The sequence below is a fragment of the Stenella coeruleoalba genome (genome assembly GCF_951394435.1).
Source record: "Stenella coeruleoalba genome assembly, chromosome: 6".
Classification (NCBI taxonomy): Eukaryota; Metazoa; Chordata; class Mammalia; order Artiodactyla; family Delphinidae; genus Stenella; species Stenella coeruleoalba.
The window spans coordinates 34,697,851-34,724,352 of NC_137151.1; the positions used below are offsets into that span (position 1 = coordinate 34,697,851).

The 26,502-nt window shown below is 37.3% G+C and overlaps 1 protein-coding gene across 10 annotated transcripts in view; it reads right to left on the minus strand.

Annotated features, from left to right (window-relative positions):
- ZRANB3 (zinc finger RANBP2-type containing 3) overlaps positions 1–26,502 on the minus strand; it is a 362,989-nt gene that overhangs the window by 324,066 nt on the left and 12,421 nt on the right. For 9 of the 10 annotated variants that reach the window (XM_079924961.1, XM_079924967.1, XM_079924959.1 and 6 more), the window contains exon 2: positions 13,231–13,398. In XM_079924961.1, the coding sequence (XP_079781087.1) occupies positions 13,231–13,391 (161 nt within the window). In that variant the 5' untranslated portion in view covers positions 13,392–13,398. Of the gene's footprint in view, positions 1–13,230; positions 13,399–26,502 lie in introns of those variants that run through there. The other variant, XM_079924966.1, reaches the window with a different exon arrangement.

Consider the following 26,502-nt stretch of genomic DNA (forward strand, 5'->3'; position numbering starts at 1 on the left):
ATGTCACTGTGGAAAACAGTATGGAGGTGCCTTAAAAAAACTACCTTAACTACACCTTAAATAGAACTACCATATGATCCAGCTATTCCACTACTGGGAATATACCCAGAAAAAACAAAAACACTTAATTCAAAAAGATACATGCACCCCAATGATCATAGCAGCACTATTTATAATAGCCAAGACACAGAAGCAACTTAAGTGCCCATCAGCAGACTACTGGATTAAGAAGATGTGATACACACACACACACACACACACTCCCTCTCTCTCTCTCATACAATGGAATATTACTCAGCCACAAAAAAGAATGAAATATTGCCATTTGCAGCAATGTGGATGGACCTAGAGAATATTATACTCAGTGAAATAAGCCAGACAGAGAAAGACAAATGCTATATGATATCACTTATATGTGGAATCTAAAAAATAATACAAATGAATGTATATACAAAACAGACTCACAGATACAGAAAATAAATTTGTGGTTACCAAAGGGGAGAGAGGAGGAAGGGACAAATTAGGGGTATGAGATTAACAAACTACTATATATTAATTAGATAAGCAGCAAGGATATACTATATAGCACAGGAAATTGTACCTTTTATCTTATAATAACTTATAACGGAATATAATCTGCAAATACACTGGATCATTATGCTGTATACCTGAAACTAACACAATATTATAAATCAACCATACTTCAATAAAAATAAATAAAAATAACAGTAAATAATTTTTTAAAAATGGTGTCGTAAAGAGAATAGGTTTTAGTCTAGAACATTACTGTAGCCCTCTCTGAGGTGATCTTTCGCAAATAGCAGGCTCAGGAAAAATGTTCCTTATTGAATGATGAGCAGTAATTTCTTAAAAAAATTGATGCTATGAATATAAGAAGGAAACAAAATGGAAATCAAAAGGAAAAACACAGAAAAAAGTACCTATGAAGCAGATGAAAATCATAGTTAAAGGGTGTGCCACAAATTTAAACTTTAATTACCTCTATAACACAAGATATATAAAGTAGAGGTACAGAAACTTAATGAAGTTATGTTAAAAAACAAAGAAATTAAATGTGAACTGACGGGTGTGAGAAGTAAAAGAAAAATAAACACCACTGAAATGAAGACCAAATGGAAGCAGAAAAGAGAATAGGCACTGCTAAAAAAACAGGAAAGTATACATAGGACATGACTGAAAGAAAATTTTCAAAGGGAATGAACAGACCAAAAGTGTTTTAGAGAAAAAATAAATTATGAAAGAAAATACAAAGGATAGAGATGATAGGTCAAAATCAATCAAAAAACATAAGCATACTTGATGGCTTCAAAGAAGAAAACCAAAATAAAAGCCCTGAAAAACTGTTCTCCATGTAATTCAAGAAAAATTCCCAGAAATCATAGAAAAGTGTAAACTGGACATTAAAATAATATAGCCCATCCAGAAAGAGATATAGATGCATCAACACCAAGACATATTCCAGTACTGGACTGCCAAAATGGGTAGTGAAACCAAAAAAAATCAATCATCTCTAAGAAGAAAACAAAAAACCCAGGCGGCCCTCAGCTTGTCTACAGTAAACAGTGGAGCAACGCCTACAACATCAACCAGAAAAGAAAGTGAGACTGAGGAATTTCTTACCCAGCCACTTCCTCATTTAGTATAAACTCTGTGTAAAGACGTTTTTAAAATGCAAGAAACTGGGGAATTGGTTTCCCGTTAGTTTAGTCCTGAAAAACTTTGAGGAGATAACTTCAACCAAAGAACACTGTGCAGAAACAAAATGGACTGAAGGGAAGGCATGAAATCACTTAATGGTTTAAATAATCTGCATACAGAAGGGAATGTAACAGTTACAGACAACAACAACATCGAAATTACATACCTAACAAGAGGTAAGAGGGGAAAAAGGCAAAGATCATTTAAAGATGGTAAAGGGGAATTCCCTGGCGGTCCAGTCGTTAGGACTCCTCGCTTTCACTGTCGGGGACCGGGTTCAGTCCCTTGTCAGGGAATTATGATCCCACAAGCTGCATGGCATGGCCAAATTAAAAAAAAATAAAAACATAAAGTTGGTAAAGAAAATAATCTAAGTATATTGTAGAATAAATTATAAATATCTTTTAAAATACAAAGGTAACATCAGAAAAATAATTTAACCAATTAATATGATGTGCTGAGAAAGAAGGATAGAAAGAGAAAAAGGCAACATACCAACTATCACTACACATAACTGGGAATAAGAAAACACTGCCTAATAAAATGGAGATACAAGTATATTATACAAAGTTATAGTTATAAAGATTACCAGCGGATTCAAAGTCTATACCTTTCAAATTACTAAAAGCACATACTAAACAGAAGAAAACTTGGATCACATAGTAATATATTTGGTGGTTCACAAAGTGATTATATAGTAACATATTTTTAGGAACAGAAACAGTAACAATTACTATGATGACGGAATTAAGACCAAGCATAGCTCTAATGTCAACGAATGAAAGTAAGCTTAATAATACTTAAGAGAAAAGACAAACTGAATCACAAAGTGAAATCTGAGTTTGAAATTTTAAAAAGCATCTAAAGGAAGTGTCTCAAAAATGTTGAAAATAGAAAGATGGTTAAAAGTACACTACAAAAAAATTATGGTGAGAAAGAAATTGTTGTTGGAATATTAATTATACAAGATTAACTTTAGAGTACAAAAGGAAAGTAATTGTATAATAAGGCTATTATATAATGAATGACACAGAGTATAATCCCAAATGAAGATTTAACAGTAAAATTCATGCTCCCAGTACTATGGTGGTTCAGTTATTCTAAAAGCCCTTTCCTTTGCAAATACCTAGAAATATGGAAATTAGATAAAATACTATATTTTAAAATGCAAAGCTGGCCTGAAGAAAAGTAAAAAAAATATTTACAATGACCAGAAACAAAAGAGAAAGTCAAACCCAGAGTAACAGGTGAGTAATAAAGCCATGGGTCACAATGAAGGTGTCTACAGACACCATCAACAAGGAACCTTAAGATTTAACAGCCAAGCAGAGCAATAGGAATAGGGTCTTAGATCTACAGAAAATGAACAGTGGAAGTGAGGCTCCTAAACAAAACATGAGCCTAAGAAAGCTACAACATAAATGAAAGTGGAAAAGGGGTGACAATAGAAAGAGAGATATAAGCAAAAGGAAACCAGCAGGAAGTAGATTTATACATGTATGGTCAATTGCTGTGCCACAAGGGCACCAATGTAACTTATGGAAAAGAATATAGACTTTTCTACAAATGGTGCTGGAATAACTGGATATCGGTGTGAAAGAAAACTGAACCTAGAACTCTCTTCTCACCCCATATACAAAAATTAATTTGAGATAAATCATATATCAAAACACAAATGCTAAAACTATAAAACTTCCAGTACAAAACATAAGAGACCATATTTGTGATTGTGGGGTAAAAAAGACTTATTGGTGACAACATAAAAAGCATTACCATATAAGAACTGGATTAGCTGGATTTTATCAAAATTCTAAAATTCTGTTGATCAAAGGATATTGTGAAGAAAAGTAAAAGGCAAGTTATAGACTGGGAGAAACTACCCATAACACATGTATGTGGCATAGGTGTTTTATGCAGAGTATAAAAAAAACTCCTTCAAATCAGAGGTAAAAAGATAACAACTGGGAATTCCCTGGCAGTCCAATGGTTACGACTCAGTGCTTTCACTGCCACAGCCCAGGTTCAATCTCTGGTCGGGGAACTAAGATCCCACAAGCCATGCAGAGAAGCCAAAAAAAAAAAAGACAACAACTAAAACATGGGTAAAACATTAATATAAGCTATAACTATCTCATATAGATAGACACCCAATAAGCACAGGGAAAGATGCCAACACCATTAGTCATTAGGAAAACACAAATTAAAATACAATGACCTACCACATGAAGATCCATTAATTTTGAATGGCTAAAATGATATAGGCTGAGACTTCAAGCACCGAGAACTCTCATATATTGCTGATGGGCTGGAAAAAAAGTTGGGCAGTTTTCTTACAAAGTTAAACAGATATACCTACCCTAAAATCTAGCAGGAGAAAGCATGTCCACAAAAGGACTTGTTCAAGAATGTTAATACCATCTTTATTCATAAGACTCCTAAATTAGAACCAACCCAAATGTCTGTCAGCAAGTGAATGAATAAAATAACTGTCCTACATTCAGAGATCAAAAAAATGTATATGAATCTCAAAAACATGTTGAACAAGAGAAGTCAGACACACATAAATTATATGATTTCCATTCATACCAAGTTCCAAAAAAGACAAACGTAAGCTATGGTAGAGTAAGGGATTATAACTCATTCAATATATAGGATTCCATGAGCCCATACTGAGGAGGGAAGGACAGATGGATGGGCAGAGAGAGAGAAAGAAAGAGATTGCTGGGCAGAGGAGGGCTGTTCCTTAAAGCAGGATGCCAGTCAATAAATCAACATTTTAACAACTACATGGCAAAAATTATTTTAAGCAAGAATCATCTATGGATGCAAATCCAAGAGGAAAAAATCAAATAAGGAGAAGCATATTTGCATGGTCTTAACATCTCATGTTAGTTGTTTGTTAAATAGGCAACAATTGAGTGAGGGAAAAATAGTAACTATATATATGGTAGAGAAACTACAACACTTTGACTAGCAATTAAAATTAATACCACCAGTGAGAGGCTGACAGATACAGTGTGCCTTCAAAAGCAATATCGTGACAAGGACAGGACCTTGATCTCACTTACGTACCAATCCAGAAAGGACTAATCTAAATCCTGTCATGAGAAAACATTAAAGAAATTGAGACACATTCTATAAAATAAACAGGTCTATATTCTTTAAAAAAAAAATACTAATGTCATGAAAGGCTGTGGAACTGTCCTACAATAAAGGATAGAAAGAGATATCACTAAATGCAAAAGCTGATCTGGGACTGGATCTTTGCGCTAAAAGAAAAAAAATGCTATAAGGATACTATTGGTACAATTGACAACAGATATGTAGATTAAAGAACTGCATAGAAGTTAAATTTCCTGAATTTGATTATGTACTGTGGCTATGTTAGAGAATATCTTTGTTCTTAAAAAATACACACAATGTTGAAATATTGTAGGTTAAAGGAGCATGATACATGTAACCTACCCTCAAGTGATTCAGAAAAAAAAAACCACTAACATGCGTGTGTATGTGTAGAGAGAGACAAAGAAAGGGACAGAGGGAGAGGGAGAGAGAATAAAAAATTAAAGGAACCCCAATGTTCATTGCAGCAGTGTTTACAATAGCCAAGACATGGAAGCAACCTAAATGTCCATCGACAGAGGAACAGATAAAGAAGATGTGGTACATATACACAATGGAATACTACTCAGACATTAATGCCATTTGCAGCAACATGGATGGATCTAGCGATTGTGATACTGAGTGAAGTAAGTCAGACAGAGAAAGAGAAATACAGTGTGGTATTACTTATATGCGGAACCTAAAAAGAAATGATACAAATGAATTTATTTACAAAACAGAAATAGAGTCACAAACTTAAGAACGAACTTTTGGTTGGGTGGGGAGGAAGGGTTAGAGAGTTTGGGACTGACATGTCCACACCGCTATATTTAAAATGGATAACCAACAAGGACCTACTGTATAGCACAGGGAACTCTGCTCAATATTATGTAACAACCTAAATGGGAAAAGAATTTGAAAAGGAATAGATACATGTATATGTATAACTGAATCACTTTGCTGTACACCTGAAACTATCACAACATTGTTAATCAACTATACTTCAATATAAAATAAAATGTTAAAAAAAGGTAAAGGAAAAGTGGCAAAATGTTTAAAATTAAACTAGATAAAAGGTATATGAAAGTTATTTCTATACTTTTCTTAATAACTTCTCTATAAGTTAAAATTATTTCAAAGTAAAAAGTTAAAAAATATTGAGAGGGACTTCCCTGGTGGTGCAGTGGTTAAGAATCCGCCTGCCAATGCAGGGGACACGGGTTCTAGCCCTGGTCCAGGAAGATCCCACATGCCGCGGAGCAACTAAGCCCATGTGCCACAACTACTGAGCCTGAGATCCACAATTACTGAGTCTGCATGCTACAACTACTGAAGCCCACGTGCCTAGAGCCCGTGCTCCGCAACAAGAGAAGCCACCTCAATGAGAAAATCCGTGCACTGCAAGGAAGAGTTGCCCCCACTCGCCGCAACTAGAGAAAGTCCGCAAGCAGCAACGAAGATCCAACGCAGCCAAAAATAAGTAAGTAAATTAAATAAATTCTTAAAAAAATTAAGAGAGCATCAAGTAACTAACACAAAACAATACATTCTGGTGACAGACATCAAATCAGTGGTTGCCTAATTCAAGGGGAAGGAGTTGACTAAAAAGAGGCCTATTCTGGGTGATGGAAGTATTCTGTATCTGACGTGTTTGAAAACACAGAAGTATACATATATCACAATTCACTGAACTGTACAGCTAAAATCTGTGCATTTTACTGAATTTAATTATACCTAAAATTTTTTTAAAGCCAATAAGGAAACTTAAGGTTTGGCATGGGGAGAAAATTAATGATCAAAATTCATAATCATAAGCCTACCTAAAAATGAATTTGATACTGCCTATGCGACCTGGAAAACCTTAAACCAAAGACTTAACTTTGTAAGTCCTTCCTAAAAGAATCTACTCACTATTTAGGTTTCTCAAAATTCCCAGAGATTAAGATTACCTAATTATTAAAACAAAATTTTTTTAATTAGCAAATACATTGGGAAATAAGCTATCATGAACAACAATAATAACAAAAGGTAAAATTAGCCTCCAAAACACTTCAGATATGTAAAATAAGTATATTCTAGATATTTACAGAAATAAGAGATGAAATTAAAAGTTGGCAAGAAACAAGATACCAACGTCATAACGAGGCAGATAGAAACTGGATATTCTAGGGCTTAAAAATACACTACGTGACATTAAGAACAGAAAATAAAATGTTCCTATTCTCCAATTTCAAGAAAGGAACGGAGTGACTGTTCTTTGACATTAGTCGGCTAATCTCTCATCTATACTCTGAAATTCAGCAAGTCATTAAACACTCCTGTTTTTTACAGTCTACAGACTTCCTCCCAAACCAGATACAATACTAACTCTTTGCTTTGCTTGGAGAGCCATGTCCAAGGAGCACAGTTCTCCCTTGCTTAGCAAGTAATAAATTCAACTTCTTTGTTTCAGACTTTTTCTTTTTTTTTGGCCATGCCACACGGCTTCCGGGATCTTAGTTCCCCAACCAGAGATTGAATCCCAGCCCCTAGCAGTGAAAGTGCAGAGTTCTTAACCAAGGAACCGCCAGGTAATTCCCTGTGTCAGACATATTGTGTGGGCTTTGGTTTAAGATATTTTGAGTGATGGTCTCTTCCTTAAGAGAATCCAATAGATTAACTTACAGCAAAAGATAGTATTAGTTAACAAGAATATGGATAAACAAAAATATCCAACTGAAGCAGAGAAATTTAAAATAAGAAAATACAAAAAGAGAAGATAAGAGATATATGGGACACTGAGAAAAGGTCTAACATAGGTATAACTGGAGGCAAGGAGTATTAAAAATGAGCAAAAATAACAGTTGAAGAGAAAACAACAGAGAATTATCCAGAACTAATGAATGATATCAGCCCACAGATTAAGAAGTATAAATGCAAAGAAAACCACACTTAGGCACATCATAGTAAAATTTTGGATAGCTGAACAAAGAGAAAACCTTAAAATCAGCAGGAGGCGGGGGGAAGACCATTTATAACAGCACCAAAAATATTAAATACCTAGGAATAAAGTTAATGATATATGTGAAAGAACTATATATTGAAAATTACAAAAAAATTACTGAAAAAGAAATAAGGGAAAGAATAATTGAGATGAAGTAACTGGAGGGCAATTAAAGAAATGGAAGAATAGGACTTCCCTGGTGGTGCAGTGTTTAAGAATCCACCTGCCAATGGAGGGGAAATGGGTTCGAGTCCTGGTCCGGGAAGATTCCACATGCCACACAGCAACGAAGCCTGTGTGCCACAACTACTGAGCCTGTGCTCTAGAGCCCGTGACCCACAACTATTGAAGCCCGTGTGCCACAACTACTGAAGTCCGCATGCCTAGAGCCTGTGCTCCACAACAAGAGAAGCCACCGCAATAAGAAGCCCACGCATCGCAACGAAGAGTAGCCCCCACTCACCACAAGTAAAGAAAGCCCTCACACAGCAACGAAGACCCAACGCAGCCAATAAATAAATAAATTGTAATGGTTCAATTATATTCCATACACAATAGTAAATAAATAAATATAACCAATCAATCCACCATCACCTCTACCTTATAACATATACAAAAATCAATTCCAAGTTGATTGTAGAGAATTCCCTGGCGGACTGGCAGTTAGGAATCCACACTTTCACTGTCAAGGGCTCGGGTTCAATCCTTGGTCAAGGAACTAAGATCCCACAAACCAAAAGGCCAAACAAACAAGCAACAAAAAACCCAAGTAGGTTGTAGATCTAAATGTAAAAAAGAGACAAAAAAGTTTTTAGAAGAAAACACAGGAAATTATCTTCACAACCTTGTAATAGACAAAGATTTCTTAAATAGGATGCAAAAAATGTCAGCCATAAAAGACAATACCAATAAAGAATATTTAACAGGACATTAAATTTGAGAATGTCTGCTTATCAAAAGGCATAATTAAGAGAGTGAAAAGGCAAGCCATAGCCTGAGAAAAATCATTTGCAACACAGATACAAAAGACCCATCCAGAATATAAACCTGATAAGTCTCTACAAAATGATAAGAAAAAGGCAGGCAGATAACCCAGGAGAAAAATGGATAAGACATGAACAAGCACTTAACATAAGTGGCTATCCAAACGGCTAATAAGCATAGGAAAAGGTGTTAAGCTTCATTTGTCATCAGAAAAATGTACATGAAAAGTCAATAGCTATCACTATATTCCTATAAGAATAACTAAAATGGCACTAAAGATAAGCAATATGAGGTACTGGTGAGGCTGTGGTACAAATGGAACTCTTATCCACTGTTGACACAAGTATAAATTGGTTAAATCACTTTGAAAAATGTTTGGCCAAGTTATGGGTTGAACTGTGTCCCCCAAAATTCATATGTTGAAGTCTTAGCTCCAGTCCCTCAGAAAGTGGGAAATAGGGTCATTACTGATGTAATCAGTAATTAAGTCATTAGGGTGGGCCCAAATCCAATATGACTGATGTCCTTATAAGAAGGGAGATTTCTGACACAAATAGAGGGAAGATGATGTGAAAAGACATTGGAAGAAGATACACATCTAAAAGCCAAGGAGAGAGACCTGGAACAGATCCTTCCCTCACAGTCCTGAGAAGGAATCAACTCTGCCAACACCTTGATTTTCGAATTCTAGCCTCAAGAACCGTGAAACAATAAATTTCAGTTGTTCAACCCACCCAGTTATGGTACTTCATTATGACATCCCTGACAAACTAACAGAGGCAGCATCTACTTAGTGGAATATATGCATATTTATGACCAACAATTCCTCTTCTTGGTATATGCACAACAGAAATGTGTATATATGTTTACCAAAAGAATTGTCTAAGAATGTTCATAGCATTGTTATTTTTAAGAGCTCCAAACTAGAAACAACCCAAGTGCTCATCAACAGTACAATGAATAAATAAATTATGGTATATTTACACAATGGAATTTTATATAGCAATGAGAATGAACCAATTACAACTACATGCGACACTATGGAAGGATCTCACAATGATGTTGAATGAGAAAAGTCAGACATAAAAGAGTACATACGGGGCTTCCCTGGTGGCACAGTGGTTAAGGATCTGTCTGCCAATGCAGGGGACATGCGTTCAAGCCTGATCTGGGAAGGTCCCACATGCCACAGAGCAACTAAGCCCGTGCGCCACAACTACTGAGCCCACGTGCCTAGAGCCCAAGCTCCACAACAAGAGAAGCCACTGCAATGAGAAGCCCCAAATACATAATACATACAACGCAGCCAAAAATAATACATAATACATACAACATAATACATACAACGCAGCCAAAAATACATAAATTAAATAAATAAATTTAAAAAAGAGTACATATGGATGATTACAATTAACATTTGAACATGTAAAAGTAATCTGTGGTGTGAGAAATCAGGATAGTGGTTACCTTTGGAAAGGAGGGAGGCAGTAGTGATTGGGAGAAGGCAAAAGGAAGGTTTCTGGGATGCAGGTAACGTTCTATTTCTTGATTGTGGTGATGGCTATACGGTGAAAATTCTTCAAGTTATATGCTTATGATCTGCACACACTTCTCCATATGTTATTCATCATTAAAAAAAGTCCTTTAAAGCTGAATATGTGAGTTAACAGATTAAAAAGCTGAATCATAAACTATAAGAGAGATCTTAAGAACAGCCATAGGGACTTCCCTGGTGGTCCAATGGCTAAGACTCCAAGCTCCCAGTGCAGGGTACCCAGGTTCAATCCCTGGTCAGGGAACTAGATCCCACAGCCCTCAACTAAAGATCCCACATGCCACAACTAAAAAAAAAAAAGATGCCACATGCCACAACTAAAAGATGCCACACATGGCAACAAAGGTCCCGTGTGCCGCAACTAAGACCCAGCACAGCCAAATAAATAAATAAAATAAATAAATATTTATTGGGTTAGCCAAAAAGTTCGTGTGGGTTTTTCTGTAACATCTTGCAGAAAAACCCGAATGAACTTTTTGGTCAACCCCATTTAAAACAACAACAACAAAACAGCCATAATGTAGCCCAGATAGACATAGAAAATATGAGACATTAATGGAAGCATAGGATAAAGTGAAATGGACAAGTATAAGTCTAATTGGAGTAGCAGAAGAAGAAAATAAAGAGAATGGGTAAGAATCAATATTTGAAGAGTGAGAATTTCCCAGAATCAACATGGCACAAATCTCAGATTAAAAACATACAATAATCTCAAGGAGGATAAATAAAAAGAAAACCGGGCTTCCCTGGTGGCGCAGTGGTTGAGAGTCCGCCTGCCGATGCAGGGGACACGGGTTCGTGCCCTGGTCCAGGAAGATCCCACGTGCCACGGAGTGGCTGGGCCCGTGAGCCATGGCCTTTGAGCCTGCGCATCTGGAGCCTGTGCTCCGCAACGGAAGTGGCCACAACAGTGAGAGGCCAGCGTACCAAAAAAAAAAAAAAAAAAAAGAAAACCATATAGAATAAATTATAGCAAAATTGCAGAACTCTAAAGACAAAAAGAATATCTTAAAATCAGATACAGATAAAAGATAGTTTACAAAGAAATGAAAATTAGACTGATTCTTTTTTTTTTTGAAAATTTTCAAACTCACATAAAAGTCAAAAAGAATAATACAATGAACACATTTATACCACTCAAGTGTTCACACTGTTAATATTTTGGCTGACCTCCTCAAAGTTTCTCTAAACATATACATGACTTTTCCTTTTAGGAAAATGTAGAAAATAGGCTATAGATAGCAGGATTCTTTTTTTTTTTTTTTTTTTTTTGCGGTACATGGGCCTCTCACTGTTGTGGCCTCTCCCATTGCGGGACACAGGCTCCAGACGCGCAGGCTCAGTGGCCATGGCTCACGGGCCCAGCCACTCCACAGCATGTGGGATCTTCCCGGACCGGGGCACGAACCTGTGTCCCCTGCATCGGCAGGCGGACTCTCAACCACTGCGCTACCAGGGAAGCCCGATAGCAGGATTCTTCATCCCCAAATTCTTTATCATGCATTTCCCAGGAACAAGAACATTCTTATACTCAACTATAACACCATTCCCACATCTAAGGTAATCAACATTAATTCAATAACAGCACTCTAATAGAGTCCAGATGAAGTTTTCCCAGTTAACCCAAAAGTGACCTTTAAAGCTTTTCTTTTTACTTATTCAGGATCTAATCAAGGTTTATGCATTACTTTCAGTTGTTCTAGCTCTTAGGTTGCTTCTCAATTTAGAACATTCCCACCACTTCCCTTGGTTCTCCATGACATTTAATCATTTGAAGAGATCAGGTCAGTTGTCCTGAAAAAATGTCCCACATGCTGAACTGGTTTGATTGTTTCCTCAGGATTATCAGGTCAAATATTTCTGGGAAGAACACCACGTAAGAATGTTATACACTGGGACTTGCCTGGTGGTGCAGTGGTTGAGAGTCCACCTGCCAATGCAGGGGACACGGGTTTGATCCCTGGTCCGGGAGGATCCCACTTGCCATGTAGCAGCTAGGCCCATGAGCCACAACTACTGAGCCTGTGCTTTACAGCCCTCGAACCACAACTACTGAGCCTGCATGCCATAAGTACTTAAGCCCACATGCCTAGAGCCCGTGCTCCGCAACAAGAAAAGCCACCGCAATGAGAGGCACGCGCACTGCTCACTGCAACTAGAGAAAGCCCGTGTGCAGCAACGAAGACCCAACACAGCCAAAAATAAATAAATTAAATAAATAACTTAAAAAAAAAGAAAGTTATAGACCTCCTGTGTACCACATTATGCCGGTATCTGTACCATTATCGGAGATACCAACCTTGACCATTTTAAGTGTAATTTTTCTCTTTGTAATCAATAAGTCACCTGTAGGATAATATTTTGATACTCGGGAGCATACTTTTTTTTTTTTTGGCGGTACATGGTCCTCTCACTGTTGTGGCCTCTCCTGTTGTGGAGCACAGGCTCCGGACGCGCAGGCTCAGCGGCCATGGCTCACAGGCCCAGCCGCTCCGCAGCATGTGGGATCTTCCCGGACCGGGGAACGAACCCGTGTCCCCTGCATTGGCAGGCGGACTCTCAACCACTGCGCCACCAGGGAAGCCTGAGAGCACACTTTTTAATGGCACCTATGGAAGCCAGAAGACAGCAGAATACAGTGTTCAGGGTGCTAAGAAAAAAAAGGCTATTAAAGTAGAGCTGTATTGCCAACTGAAGTATCATTCAAGAATGAAGGCAAAATAAAATATATCCTGAAATTATTATTTCATGATCCAGTAAAAAAAAAAAAAAAATTAACGGGGAAGACTACGTATACACAAAAAGATTTTTTTTTCACAAAGCTTTGTTTTTTTATTCACTTGCCAGGGATTTAGCATTTTAGCATGTCTTGAAAAAAGTACTTTACCTGCCGTCTCTTCTCAAGGCAAAAGTGATGCCATCTTTCTGGAAGGGAAGCAGCTTTGCTCTTAGTTTGTCAGGCAAAAAATCCAGCTGTTTATAAGATTCACTTGTCAAACAAGAAATCTGAGGTGTAAGAGACTTTTTTATGTCATGACCTCTGGGCATGATGATCCTAAAAACAAAAAAATCACAAGAGGGAGGGGTGGGGAAAAGAGATATTACTAAGTGTATTAGAGAATTAAACATAAATAATAATATGAAAGCACTTATCAATAGCCTTGACATACTAGATATAAATTGGTTAAATCATGTTCCCAGAATAAGCTATTAAGAAAATTCAAAGCACTGAGTCCAAAAGCAATTACTTAATGCACTAAGAACCAGCATACTCTACTTCATTTGTATTTCTAATTGAGCCATGATGTAGCCATACCCATTTTAAGCAATAAACGTATTATAAAAAGTTATAAATCAACTAGATTTTTACAAACTAAATAATTTTTAAAATAGGGATGAATTTGTTACAGAAAGATGAATCCTTTTATAATTAATCCTTTAATAGGTGTTCATTTTCATATTATACTAGATTTTCTAAGAATGAGGTTAAATTGCATTAAAAAATTTTTTTTAAGCACAAAGGCATCAACTCCAAATTTATAATTAGATTAACTTAATATTATTGAATGAGATTGATTTTTAAATATTAAAATGAATTCTTTAATCACTTGAATCCACAGTATAAACTCTGCCTGATTGACATATATACATGTATAAATGTATATACATATACATTTATATATGTATATACATATATAAATGTATATACATTTATATATATGTATAAAATAGATAACTAATAGGAACCTGCTGTATTAAAAAAAAGAAAATAAAATTCAAAAAGAAAAACAAAATTCAAAAAGAAACAACTCTGCCTGATTAGCACTTTCCTCACCAGTGGCTTTCCACAGTTATAATTTTAATTTTCCACCACATAAAAATTTCATATATCAGTAAATTCTTAGAACGCTGTAAGAAGAAAAGTCCTATTAAATCACTGAACTATAAAGCTTCTCTAATAATAACACTTCGTATTTAGATTGAACCATTCATCTGTTTATATATAATCTCATTTTTAAAACAAATTTGCTTTAATTCTCAATTATTTGCAGACTTATAAAACTTTAGCCTCCCTCTCCCCCCAAAAAAGTAATAAACCTCTGTGTACAATGTTTAAGAATCTCAAGAATTCAACAAGTATTTATTAATAACAAATAAGTACTACATGCCACGATCTAGAGAACCAAGGATCACACCCCCACAGAACTAACATTCTTGAGGGGGAGATGAAAATAAACAAATAAATAAACAAGATTAATTACAGTATAGTACAAGTATTATGAAGAAACTTAAGAGGGTAATGGCCACTTTAGGCAGGATGACAAGGTAAGGCCACTCTTAGGTGATACTTGGTCTTGGTCTACAGTCTAAAGGATATGAAAGAACCAGTCAGGTTCAAAGTTGATAGAAGAGCACTCCAGGCAAACAGCATAAGTAAAAAGACCCTGAGTTGAGAAAAGACTTAGTGTTTTCTAGAAAAAGAGAAGAGGCCAATGTGGTTAGACCAACGAAGAGAATGATATGAGATGAAGTTACTGAGATAACCAAGAGTCAGATCATAGAAGTTCTTGATAAGGACTTTGGATTCCACTTTAAGAATGAAGGGAAGCCAAAGGAGAGGTGCTGTCAAATACACTATTAGGCAGATGTAGCTATTTAAATTTAACTAAATTAAAAATTCAGTTCCTCAGTTCCTCCATCAACCATGTTTCAAGTGCTCAATAGGCACATATGGCTAGTGGCTCTCATACTGAACGGTGCACACATAGAACATAGAACATTTCGTTCTTCACTGAAAGTCGTACTGGATAGCAGTTACTGGAAAGTTTTAAGAAGGGGAGTGACACAATCTGACTTACATTTCAAAAACTACAAGAGGAGGACAAAGCTATCAATAGAAAGGCATGGGAAAATGTTCCTATAGGACTTTGCCAGTCCACAAAGCCCCCACCGCCTCAATGGCAACTGGATTTAAGAGATGATTTATGACTCACACTTGTCTGATAAGGTCCTCATAAGCACCAATGAGTCAGCATCCCTAGCACCTTCTCAATAGCAATAATAAAACTCTGAGTAAAGAACAGAGAATGGGGGGAATTCCCTGGCAGTCCAGTGATTAGGACTCTGTGCTTCCAATGCAGGGGGCACAGGTTTGATCCTTGGTCCGGGAACTAAGATCCTGCAAGCTGTGCAGTGTGGCCAAAAAATTTTTTAAAAGACAGAGAGAATAGAGAATGGTTCAGAAAGGGGAAAGCATGAAAGCAAGAAACCTATTATCATGCTGCAAAAGACATGGCAAAAATCATCTTTAGCAGTGGAACTGGATTTGGGAAATGTCTCAGAGGTAAAGCAAACAGGACTTGCTGATGGAGTACATGTGGAGAATAAGGGAAATGTGAAATCAAGATGTATTGATATATTTAGCATGATGGAGTTGTGCAATTTACTGAGAGCTTAAAGGCTAACGAACAAATAGATGGCGAGAAAAAAAAAATCAACAAATCCTTTAGCAATATATGTAGTTTGAGATGACTGTAAGATATGAAGTGGATATGCCAAATAGACTTGAAAAAACATGAGTCTGGAACTCTAGGTAGGGCACAAGAGTGAATACATATATTGGGAGACACCTTGAGATAGTAAACTTATATCATTTTTTGCAGCCACTCACATCTGGGACCCCTGTTATGTTTAGAAATTTCCTTACATTACAAATATGAGTGGAAGTCAGATTATCACCTTCCGATAATAAAGCTGGAAATACCAGATTCTTGCTTTCCCAGCCTTCCTTATAGCTACTGATTTTGCTAATCAGATATACCCATTCCAGACTTCAATCTAGAAAGTCAAAATTCAGAGGAGTTGGGATTAAGTGAAATTTATCCTGTTAAGGGTAGTAGCATTAGAAAGAGCCATGTCAACTTTCCAGAAGCCCTTCAGAGTGAGTAGGATAAGGGATATCAAATTTTAGTGAGGAACACTGGCAAGAAGCTAAGAAAAATATACAAAAATGATTCTACTACCTATTATCTTTACTTTTTTTAAGTTGTAAAAAAATTTTAAAAATACTCCAAGAAAAAAAATATCTGCTATGTTGAGGTCACATTGCAACTTATATGATTTATTTTATGAGGACTGAATCAGATACTGTATTAGTAAAAATAAACAATGAAACTAAAGCCATCTTAATAAAAAAATGTTTTAATAGCGTAACAAATAAGAGAAAAAATAATTATTTAAATATGAAGATGGAAGATGTCTAAAACAGAACAGAAATGTATAGAAAAAATTTCAATTAAACTAAAATTATGGTGTGACTGGCTCACTGATAATTCAAATAGGTACTTGAATACATAAAGGACTTAAAAATATGTACTGGTACAATCTAATTAATAGAAAAGGAATGTTTTAGTTAATACTCAAAATAAAGACATTTGTAAAAAGCGCTTTCCCATTTATACTATCTTTCTAAAGTACAAAACTTATAATGAAAAATACGTATGTAGATCAGTCATACACGTTCATGTGCTGCAAAAGGTCAGCTGTAACCAACATTACATTAATGGTAGAAGACTCAGGCTTAATCTTCTTTCTAAATTATCAAGAAACTAACAGTTATAATAAATATCTTTCTAATCATGAAAACTGTAGAGGATTTAGGTTAGAAATTCAGCAAAAAAGGTTTTATTCAATCTATACATACTAGTTTACTTTTAGTAAGGTTGGGGGGGCATTAAGGTGGAACCAGCAATATATAACTTTTAATATCATGTTACTAAAATAATCAACACAATAACTATTGGCTAAGGAGATTTAGCGAAAGCAAATTTAGGAGAACTCATTTTCTAAGCAGTTATCCTGATAAGCAACACTTGACAAGAGAATAAAGAAAAGTTTTCTCAATCTTTTAAGATTTTAAGCTAAAGATGGCATTTGTGTAATCTACTGGGAACAAGGTAAATTCAATAGGAATTTACTGATGCATTCTTAAGTAAACAATGGAACTGTGTTGAGGAGAATCAAATATTGTTAAAATATACTACCAAGAAGTTTATTTTGGAAATAAGCAAATGGCTGGTGAGGGAAATTATGTACTTTGAGGAGATAATTCTGTTATTGTTTTTTTTTGTGTGGTATGCCAGCCTCTCACTGTTGTGGCCTCTCCCGCTGCGGAGCACAGGCTCTGGACGCGCAGGCTCAGCGGCCATGGCTCACGGGCCCAGCTGCTCCGCGGCATGTGGGATCTTCCCGGACCGGGGCACGAACCCGTGTCCCCTGCATTGGCAGGCGGACTCTCAACCACTGAGCCACTAGGGAAGCCCTATATAACATTCTTGAAATGACAAAATTGTAGAAAAGATTAGTAGTTGCCAGGGGTTAAGGTAGGGAAGGAGAGAAGAGGTTGTGACTCTAAAAAGGCAACATGAGGGATCCCTGTGGGATGGAAATTTTCTCTATCTTGATGGTGTCAATATTCTGGTGGTGATATTGTGTTATAGTTTTACAAGACATCACCATTGGGGGAAACTAGGTGAAGGGTACCCAGGATTGTACCTGCATTATTTCTTTGCATTATTTCTCACAACAGCATATGAATATACAATGATTTCAAAATTAAAACTTTAATTTTAAAAAATGGAAAAAGCAACACACTGGCTTAACCCATACCAATGAATCTAAAAGTTTTGGAAAATGAGGACCAAAGAGATAAAACTCCAAGAAGATCATGCAGCTAGTGGCAGAGGTAAGACATCTAACTGGGTCTTTGCTCCCTTTTTAACACAAGAATGCTCCATCTCTGCTTCAGGACTAAATCCCAGTGAAAATATCTATTTTAAATAGTCAGAGGACTTCCCTGGTGGTGCAGGGGTTGGAAATACGCCTGCCAATGCAGGGGACACAGGTTCAAGCCCTGATCCGGAAGATCCCACATGCCACAGAGCCACTAAGCCCGAGCACCACAACTACCGAGCCTGCGCTCTAGAAGTCTGCAAGCCACAACTACTGAAGCCTGGGCGCCACAATTATGGAAGCCCACACACCTAGAGCCTGGGCTCTGCAACAAGAGTAGCCACTGCAATGAGAAGCCCGCACACTGCAACCAAGAGTAGCCCCCAATTGCCACAAGTAGAGAATGCCCACGCACAGCAACGAACACCCAACACAGCCAAATATAAATTTTAGAAAATTGTTTTAAAAAGTCAGAATATTTGCCCTGTAAAGAATTACACTTAAAAAATAACCATTTAATGAATTTCATTCTTTCATGTATTCAACAAAAATATATTTGAGTGTTTACATGATACAGACATTGCACTAGGCTCTGGATATATAATAACATAGAACACAGATGCAATTTTGAAGAAATACTATAGAAAATGTATTGATACTAGGTGTTGAGGGAACATATAAGAGGAACTCAGTTTTCAAATTTGGGGGTTTGGAAGGCTTCTTAACATACAAATGCCCTGAATTGGAAGTAAAAGGAAGACAGCAGGAAGGAATTCTCAGTCTTCATCTTACTGGACCTACCAGGAAATCATTCCCTCCTCATTAAATGACTTTTTTTTCACTTAGATTCTAGAACACCGCATCCTCATGGATTTTATCCTACATCATTCCTCCTCAGTCTAAACTTTCCCTGGTTCTTCCTCATCTCCCTGTCCTCTTAGAGTGTACCAGGGCTCAGGTTTTAGTATCCTCTGATCTGTCCTTTAGAGATCTCATTAGTTTCATGGCTTTTAAATACTACCTCTATGCCAATGACTCCCACATTTATATATGGAGATCACACCTCTCCTGAACTTCAGATTTGTTCGTATATTTAAACAGACATACCTAACTAGCAGTCTAATGGGCCTCTCAAACTTAATATGACCAAAATGAACTCCAGATCTGTCTGGAGTTCAGAGCGGTCTGTCCCAGGAAGGCCCCATAGGGTCCTGCTCAGTTACACACAGACTAACAACAACAACAGTTTGATTATGAGCTTAAAAAGGTAGTCAATGAAGATGACTCTTACCTACTCAAATATCTTCAGCGATTACACACAAAATCATATACTCAGTCTTAGAAACTATTCACATTTGATCGGGACTTGTAAATTTCATATCTAAACATACTTCATGCTTACATAACAGTATACATTCAGCTTACATGTTTTATCTGATATAGCTATGGAATGTCAGTCAGTAAGCTACAAACTAAATTTGATAAATTAAAATCACATTTTGTTACTAAAATTAAATATTCTAAAACGATAAAAGATCAATTTCAGTAAACTATAAAATTATATAATGTTTTAGAAATCACTAATGTGGCTTTAAAAAAACTGCCATATCTAATGTCTAATTATTTTAAAAGCAAGGACAAGCAGGTGGGGGATGGAATGAATTGGGAGACTGGGATTGACATATGTACACTAATATGTAAAAAATAGATAACTAATAAGAACCTGCTGGAGAGGGCAGACAACAAAAGCAAGAAAAACTACAATTCTGCAGCCTGTGGAAGGAAAACCACATTCACAGAAAGATAGACAAAATAAACAGGCAGGGGACTTTGTACCAGATGAAGGAACAAGATAAAACCATAGAAAAACAACTAAATGAAATAGAGATAGGCAACCTTCCAGAAAAAGAGTTCAGAATAATGATAGTGAGGATGATCCAGGACCTCAGACAAAGAATGGAGGCAAAGATCAAGAAGATGCTAGAAATGTTTAACAAAGACCTAGAAGGATTAAAGAACAAACACCTAGAAGAATTAAAGAACAAACAAACAGAGATGAACAATAAAATAACTGAAATGAAAACTACACTAGAAGGAATCAATAGCAGAATATCTGAGGCAGAAGAACAGATAAGTGACCTGGAAGACAGAAAAATGGAATTCACTGTTGCGGAACAGAATAATGGAAAAAGAATGAAAAGAAATGAAGACAGCCTAAGAGACCTCTGGGACAACATTAAACGCAAAAACATTCGCATTATAGGGGTCCCAGAAGAAGAGAGAGAGAAAGGACCAGAGAAAATATGTGAACAGATTATAGTCAAAAACTTCCCTAACATGGGAAAGGAAATAGCCACCCAGGTCCAAGAAGTGCAGAGAGTCCCAGGCAGGATAAACCCAAGGAGAAACACACCGAGACACACAGTAATCAAACTGACAAAAATTGAAGACAAAGAAAAATTACTGAAAGCAACAAGGGAAAAATGACAACATACAAGGGGACTCCCATAAGGTAACAACTGATTACTCAGCAGAAACTCAACAAGCCAGAAGGGAGTGGCATGATATATTTAAAGTGATGAAAGGGAAGAATCTACAACCAAGATTACTCTACCCAGCAAGGATCTCATTCAGATTCGATGGAGAAATCAAAAGCTTTACAGACGATCAAAAGCTAAGAGAATTCAGCACCACCAAACCAGCTCTACGAAAAATGATAAAAGAACTTCTCTAAGTGGGAAACACAAAAGAAGAAAAGGACCTACAAAAACAAACCAATAACAAGAAAATGGTAATAGGAACATACATATCTCAAGTGAACACGGAATATTCTCCAGGATAGATCACATCTTGGGTCACAAATCAAGCCTTGGTAAATTTAAGAAAATTGAAATTATGTCAAGCATCTTTTCCGACCACAACACTATGAGATTAGAAATCAAAAAGATGGAAAAAGACGGAAAAAACACAAACACATGGAGGCTAAACAATACGTTACTAAATAACCAAGAGATCACTGAAGAAATGAAAGAGGAAATCAAAAAATACCTAGAGACAAATTACAATGAAAACGCGATGATCCAAAAACTATGGGATGCAGCAAAAGCAGTTCTAAGAGGGAAGTTTATAGCAATGAAAGGCTACCTCAAGAAACAATAAAAATCTCAAACAGATAATATAAACTTACACCTAAAGGAACTAGAGAAAGAAGAACAAACAAAACCCAAAGTAAGTAGAAGGAAAGAAATCATAAAGATCAGAGCAGAAATAAATGAAATAGAAACAAAAAAACCAATAGCAAAAATAAATAAAACTAAAAGCTGGTTCTTTGAGAAGATAAACAAAACTGATAAACCTTTAGCCAGACTCATCAAGAAAAAGAGGGATAGGACTCAAAACAATAAAACTAGAAATGAAAAAGGAGAAGTTACAACAGAGACCGCAGAAATACAAAGCATCATATAAGACTACTACAAGCAACTCTATGCCAATAAAATGGAGAACCTGGAAGAAATGGACAAATTCTTAAAAAGGTATAACCTTCCAAGACTGAACCAGGAGGAAGTAGAAAATATGAACAGACCAATCACAAGTAATGAAATTCAAACTGTGATTAAACATCTTCCAACAGAGGGAGTTTCAAGACGGCGGAAGAGTAAGGCTTGGAGATCACCTTCCTCCCCCAAAATACATCAGAAATACATCTACTGTGGAACAACTCCTACAGAACACCTACTGAACACTGATATAGACCTCAGACCTCCCAAAAGGCAAGAAACTCCCCACGTACCTGGGTAGGGCAAAAGAAAAAAAAAAAAGAGACAAAAGAATAGGGAAGGGACCTGCACCAATGGGAGGGAGCTGTGAAGGAGGAAAGGTTTCCACACACTAGGAAGCCCCTTCATGGGCGGAGACTGCAGGAGGGTGGAGGGGGGAAGCTTCAGAGCCATGGAGGAGAGCGCAACAGGGGTGCGGAGGGCAAAGCGGAGTGATTCCCACACAGAGGATCAGTGCTGACCAGCACTCACCAACCCAAGAGGCTTGTATGCTCACCCGCCAGGGCGGGCGGGGGCTGGGAGCTGAGGCTCTGGCTTCGGAGGTCAGATCCCAGGGAGAAGACTGAGCTTGGCTACCTGAACACAGCCTGAAGGGGGCCAGTGCACCAGAGCTACCCGGGAGGGAGTCCGGGAAAAAGTTTGGAACTGCCGAAGAGGCAAGAGACTTTTTCCTGCCTCTTTGTTTCCTGGTGCGCGAGGAGAGGGGATTAAGAGCACTGCTTAAAGGAGCTCCAGAGATCGGCAAGAGCCGCAGCTATCAGCACAGACCCCAGAGATGGGCATGAGACGCTAAGGCTGCTGCAGCCGCCACCAAGGAGCACCTGCAAGCACAGGTCACTATCCACACCTCTACCACCACTCCCGGGAGCCTATGCAGCCCACCACCGCCAGGGTCCCGTGATGCAGGGACAACTTCCCCGGGAGAACACAGGGCATGCCTCAGGCTGGTGCAACACCACGCCAGCCTCTGCTGACGCAGGCTCGACCAGAAATCCGTACCTCTCCCTCCCACCGGCCTGAGTGAGCCAGAGCCTCTGAATCAGCTGCTCCTTTAACCCCATCCTGTCTGAGCAAAGAACAGATGACCTCAGGCGACCTACATGCAGAAGGGGGGCCAAATTCAAAGCTGAACCCCGGGAGCTGTGCGAACAAAGAAGAGAAAGGGAAATCTCTCCCAGCAGCCTCCGAAGCAGCGGATTAAATCTCCACAATCAACTTGATGAATCCTGCATCTGTGGAATACCTGAATAGACAACGAATCATCCCAAATTGAGGAGGTGGACTTTGGGAGCAACGATATATATATTTATTTCCCTTTTTCTCTTTTTATGAGTGTGTATGTGTATGACTCTGTGTGTGATATTGTCTGTATAGCTTTGCTTCTACCATTTGCCCTGGGTTCTGTCTGTCCTTTTTTGTTTGTTTGTTTGGGTTTTTTTAAGTATAGTTTTTAGCATTTGTTATTAGTGGATTTGGTTTTTGGTTTGGTTGCTCTCTTCTTTCTTTCTTTCTTTTTTTAATTACTTAAAAAATTTTTAATCATTTTTTTTCTTTTTAATTTTAACTTTATTTTACTTTATTTTATTTCATTTTATTTTATCTTCCTCTTTCTTTCTTTCTTTTTTCCCTTTTATTCTCAGCTGTGTGGAGGACAGGGTCTTGGTGCTCCAGCCAGGCGTCAGGGCTGTGCCTGAGGTAGGTAAGCCAAATTCAGGACACTGGTCCACAAGAGACCTCCCAGCTCCACGTAATATCAAGTGATGAAAATCTCCCAGAGATCTCTATCTCAATGCCAAGACCCAGCTCCACTCAACGACCAGCAAGCTACAGTGCAGGACACCCTATATCAAACAACTAGCAAGAAAGGAACACAACCCCATCCATTAGCAGAGCGGCTGCCTAAAATCATAATAAGGCCACAGACACCCCAAAACACACCACCACACATGGAGCTGCCCACCAGAAAGACAAGGTCCAGCCTCATCCAGCAGAACACAGGCACTAGTACCCTCCACCAGGAAACCTACACAATCCACTGAACCAACCTTAGCCACTAGGGACAGACACCAAAAAGCACGGGAACTATGAACCTGCAGCCTGCGAAAAGGAAACCCCAAACACAGTAAGTTAAGCAAAATGAGAAGACAGAGAAACACACAGCAGATGAAGGAGCAAGGAAAAAACCCACCAGACCTAACAAGTGAAGAGGAATTAGGCAGTCTACCTGAAAAAGAATTCAGAATAATGATAGTAAAGATGATCCAAAATCTTGGAAATAGAATGGAGAAAATACAAGAAACGTTTAACAAGGACCTAGAAAAACTAAAGAGAAAACAAACAGTGATGAACAAAACAATGAATGAAATTAAACATTCTCTAGAAGGGATCAATAGCAGAATAACTGAGGCAGAAGAACGGGTAAGTGACCTGGAAGATAAAATAGTGGAAATAACTACTGCAGAGCAGAATAAAGAAAAAAGAATGAAAAGAATTGAGGACATTCTCAGAGACCTCTGGGACAACATTAAATGCACCAACATTTGAATTATAGGGGCCCCAGAAGAAAAAGAGAAAAAGAAAGGGACTGAGAAAATATTTGAAGAAATTATAGTTGAAAACTTCTCTAGTATGGGAAAGGAAATAGTTAATCAAGTCCAGGAAGCACAGAGAGTCCCATACAGGATAAATCCAAGGAGAAACACACTAAGACATATTAATCAAACTATCAAAAACTAAATACAAAGAAAAAATATTAAAAGCAGCAAGGGAAAAACAACAAATGGCACACAAGGGAATCCCTATAAGGTTAACAGCTGATCTTTCAGCAGAAACGCTGCAAGCCAGAAGGGAGTGGCAGGACATATTTAAAGTGATGAAAGGGAAAAACCTACAACCAAGATTACTCTACCCAGCAAGGATCTCATTCAGGTTTGACGGAGAAATTAAAATCTTTACAGACAAGCAAAAGCTAAGAGAATTAAGCACCAACAAACCAGCTTTACAACAAATGCTAAAGGCACTTCTCTAGGCAGGAAACACAAGAGAAGGAAAAGACCTACAATAACAAACCCAAAACAATTAAGAAAATGGTAATAGGAACATACATATCGATAATTACCTTAAATGTAAATGGATTAAATGCTCCAAGCAAAAGACATTGACTGGCTGAATGGATAGAAAAACAAAACCCGTATATATGCTGTCTACAAGAGACCACCTCAGACCTAGGGACATACAGCCTGAAAGTGAGGGGGTGCAAAACGATATTCCATGCAAATGGAAACCAAAAGAAAGCTGGAGTAGCAATTCTCACATCAGACAAAATAGACTTTAAAACAAAGACTATTACAAGAGACAAAAAAGGACCCTACATAATGATATAGGGATCAATCCAAGAAGAAGATATAACAATTGTAAATATTTATGCATACAACATAGGATCACCTCAATACATAAGGCAAATACCAACAGCCACAGAAGGGGAAACTGACAGTAACACAATCATAGTAGGGGACTTTTAACATCCCACTTTCACCAATGGACAGATCATCCAAAATGAAAATAAATAAGGAAACACAAACTTTAAATGATACATTAAACAAGATGGACTTAATTGATATTTATCAGACATTCCATCCAAAAATAATAGAATACACATTCTTCTCGAGTGTTCATGAAACATTCTCCAGGATAGATCATATCTTGGGTCACAAATCAAGCTTTGGGTAAATTTAAGAAAATTGAAATCATATCAAGTATCTTTTCCAAGCACAACACTATAAGACTAGATATCAATTACAGGAAAAAATCTGTAAAAAATACAAACACATGGAGGCTAAACAATACACTACTTAATAACCAAGAGATCACTGAAGAAATCAAAGAGGAAATCAAAAAATACCTAGAAACAAATGATAATGAAAACAGGACGACCCAAAACCTATGGGATGCAGCAAAAGCAGTTCTAAGAGGGAAGTTAATAGCAATATAATCCTACCTTAAAAAACAAGGAACATCTCAAACAAACAACCTAACCTTACACCTAAAGCAATTAGAGAAAGAAGAACAAAAAAACCCCAAAGTTAGCAGAAGGAAAAAAATCATAAAGATCAGATTAGAAATAAATGAAAAGGAAATTAAGGAAACGATAGCAACGTTCAATAAAACTAAAAGCTGGTTCTTTGAGAAGATAAACAAAATGATAAACCATTAGCCAGACTCATCAAGAAAAAAAGGGAGAAGACTCAAATCAATAGAATTAGAAATGAAAAAGAAGAAGTAACAACTGACACTGCAGAAATACAAAGGTTCATGAGAGATTACTATAAGCAACTATATGCCAATAAAATGGACGACCTGGAAAAAATGGACAAATTCTTAGAAATGCACAACCTTCCGAGACTGAACCAGGAAGAAATAGAAAATAGGAACAGACCAATCACAAGCACTGAAACTGAAACTGTGATTAAAAATCTTCCAACAAACAAAAGCCCAGGACCAGATGGCTTCACAGGTGAATTCTATCAAACACTTAGAGCAGAACTAACACCTATCCTTCTCAAACTCTTCCAAAAGATAGCAGAGGGAGGAATACTCCCAAACTCATTCTACGAGGCCACCATCACCCTGATACCAAAACGAGACAAAGACATCACAAAGAAAGAAAACTACAGGCCAATAACACTGATGAACACAGATGCAAAAATCTTCAACAAAATATTAGCAAACAGAATCCAAAAGCACGTTACAAGGATGATACACCATGATCAAGTGGGGTTTATCCCAGGAATGCACGGTTTCTTCAATATACGCAAATCAATCAATGTGATACACCATATTAACAAATTGAAGGAGAAAAACCATATGACCAT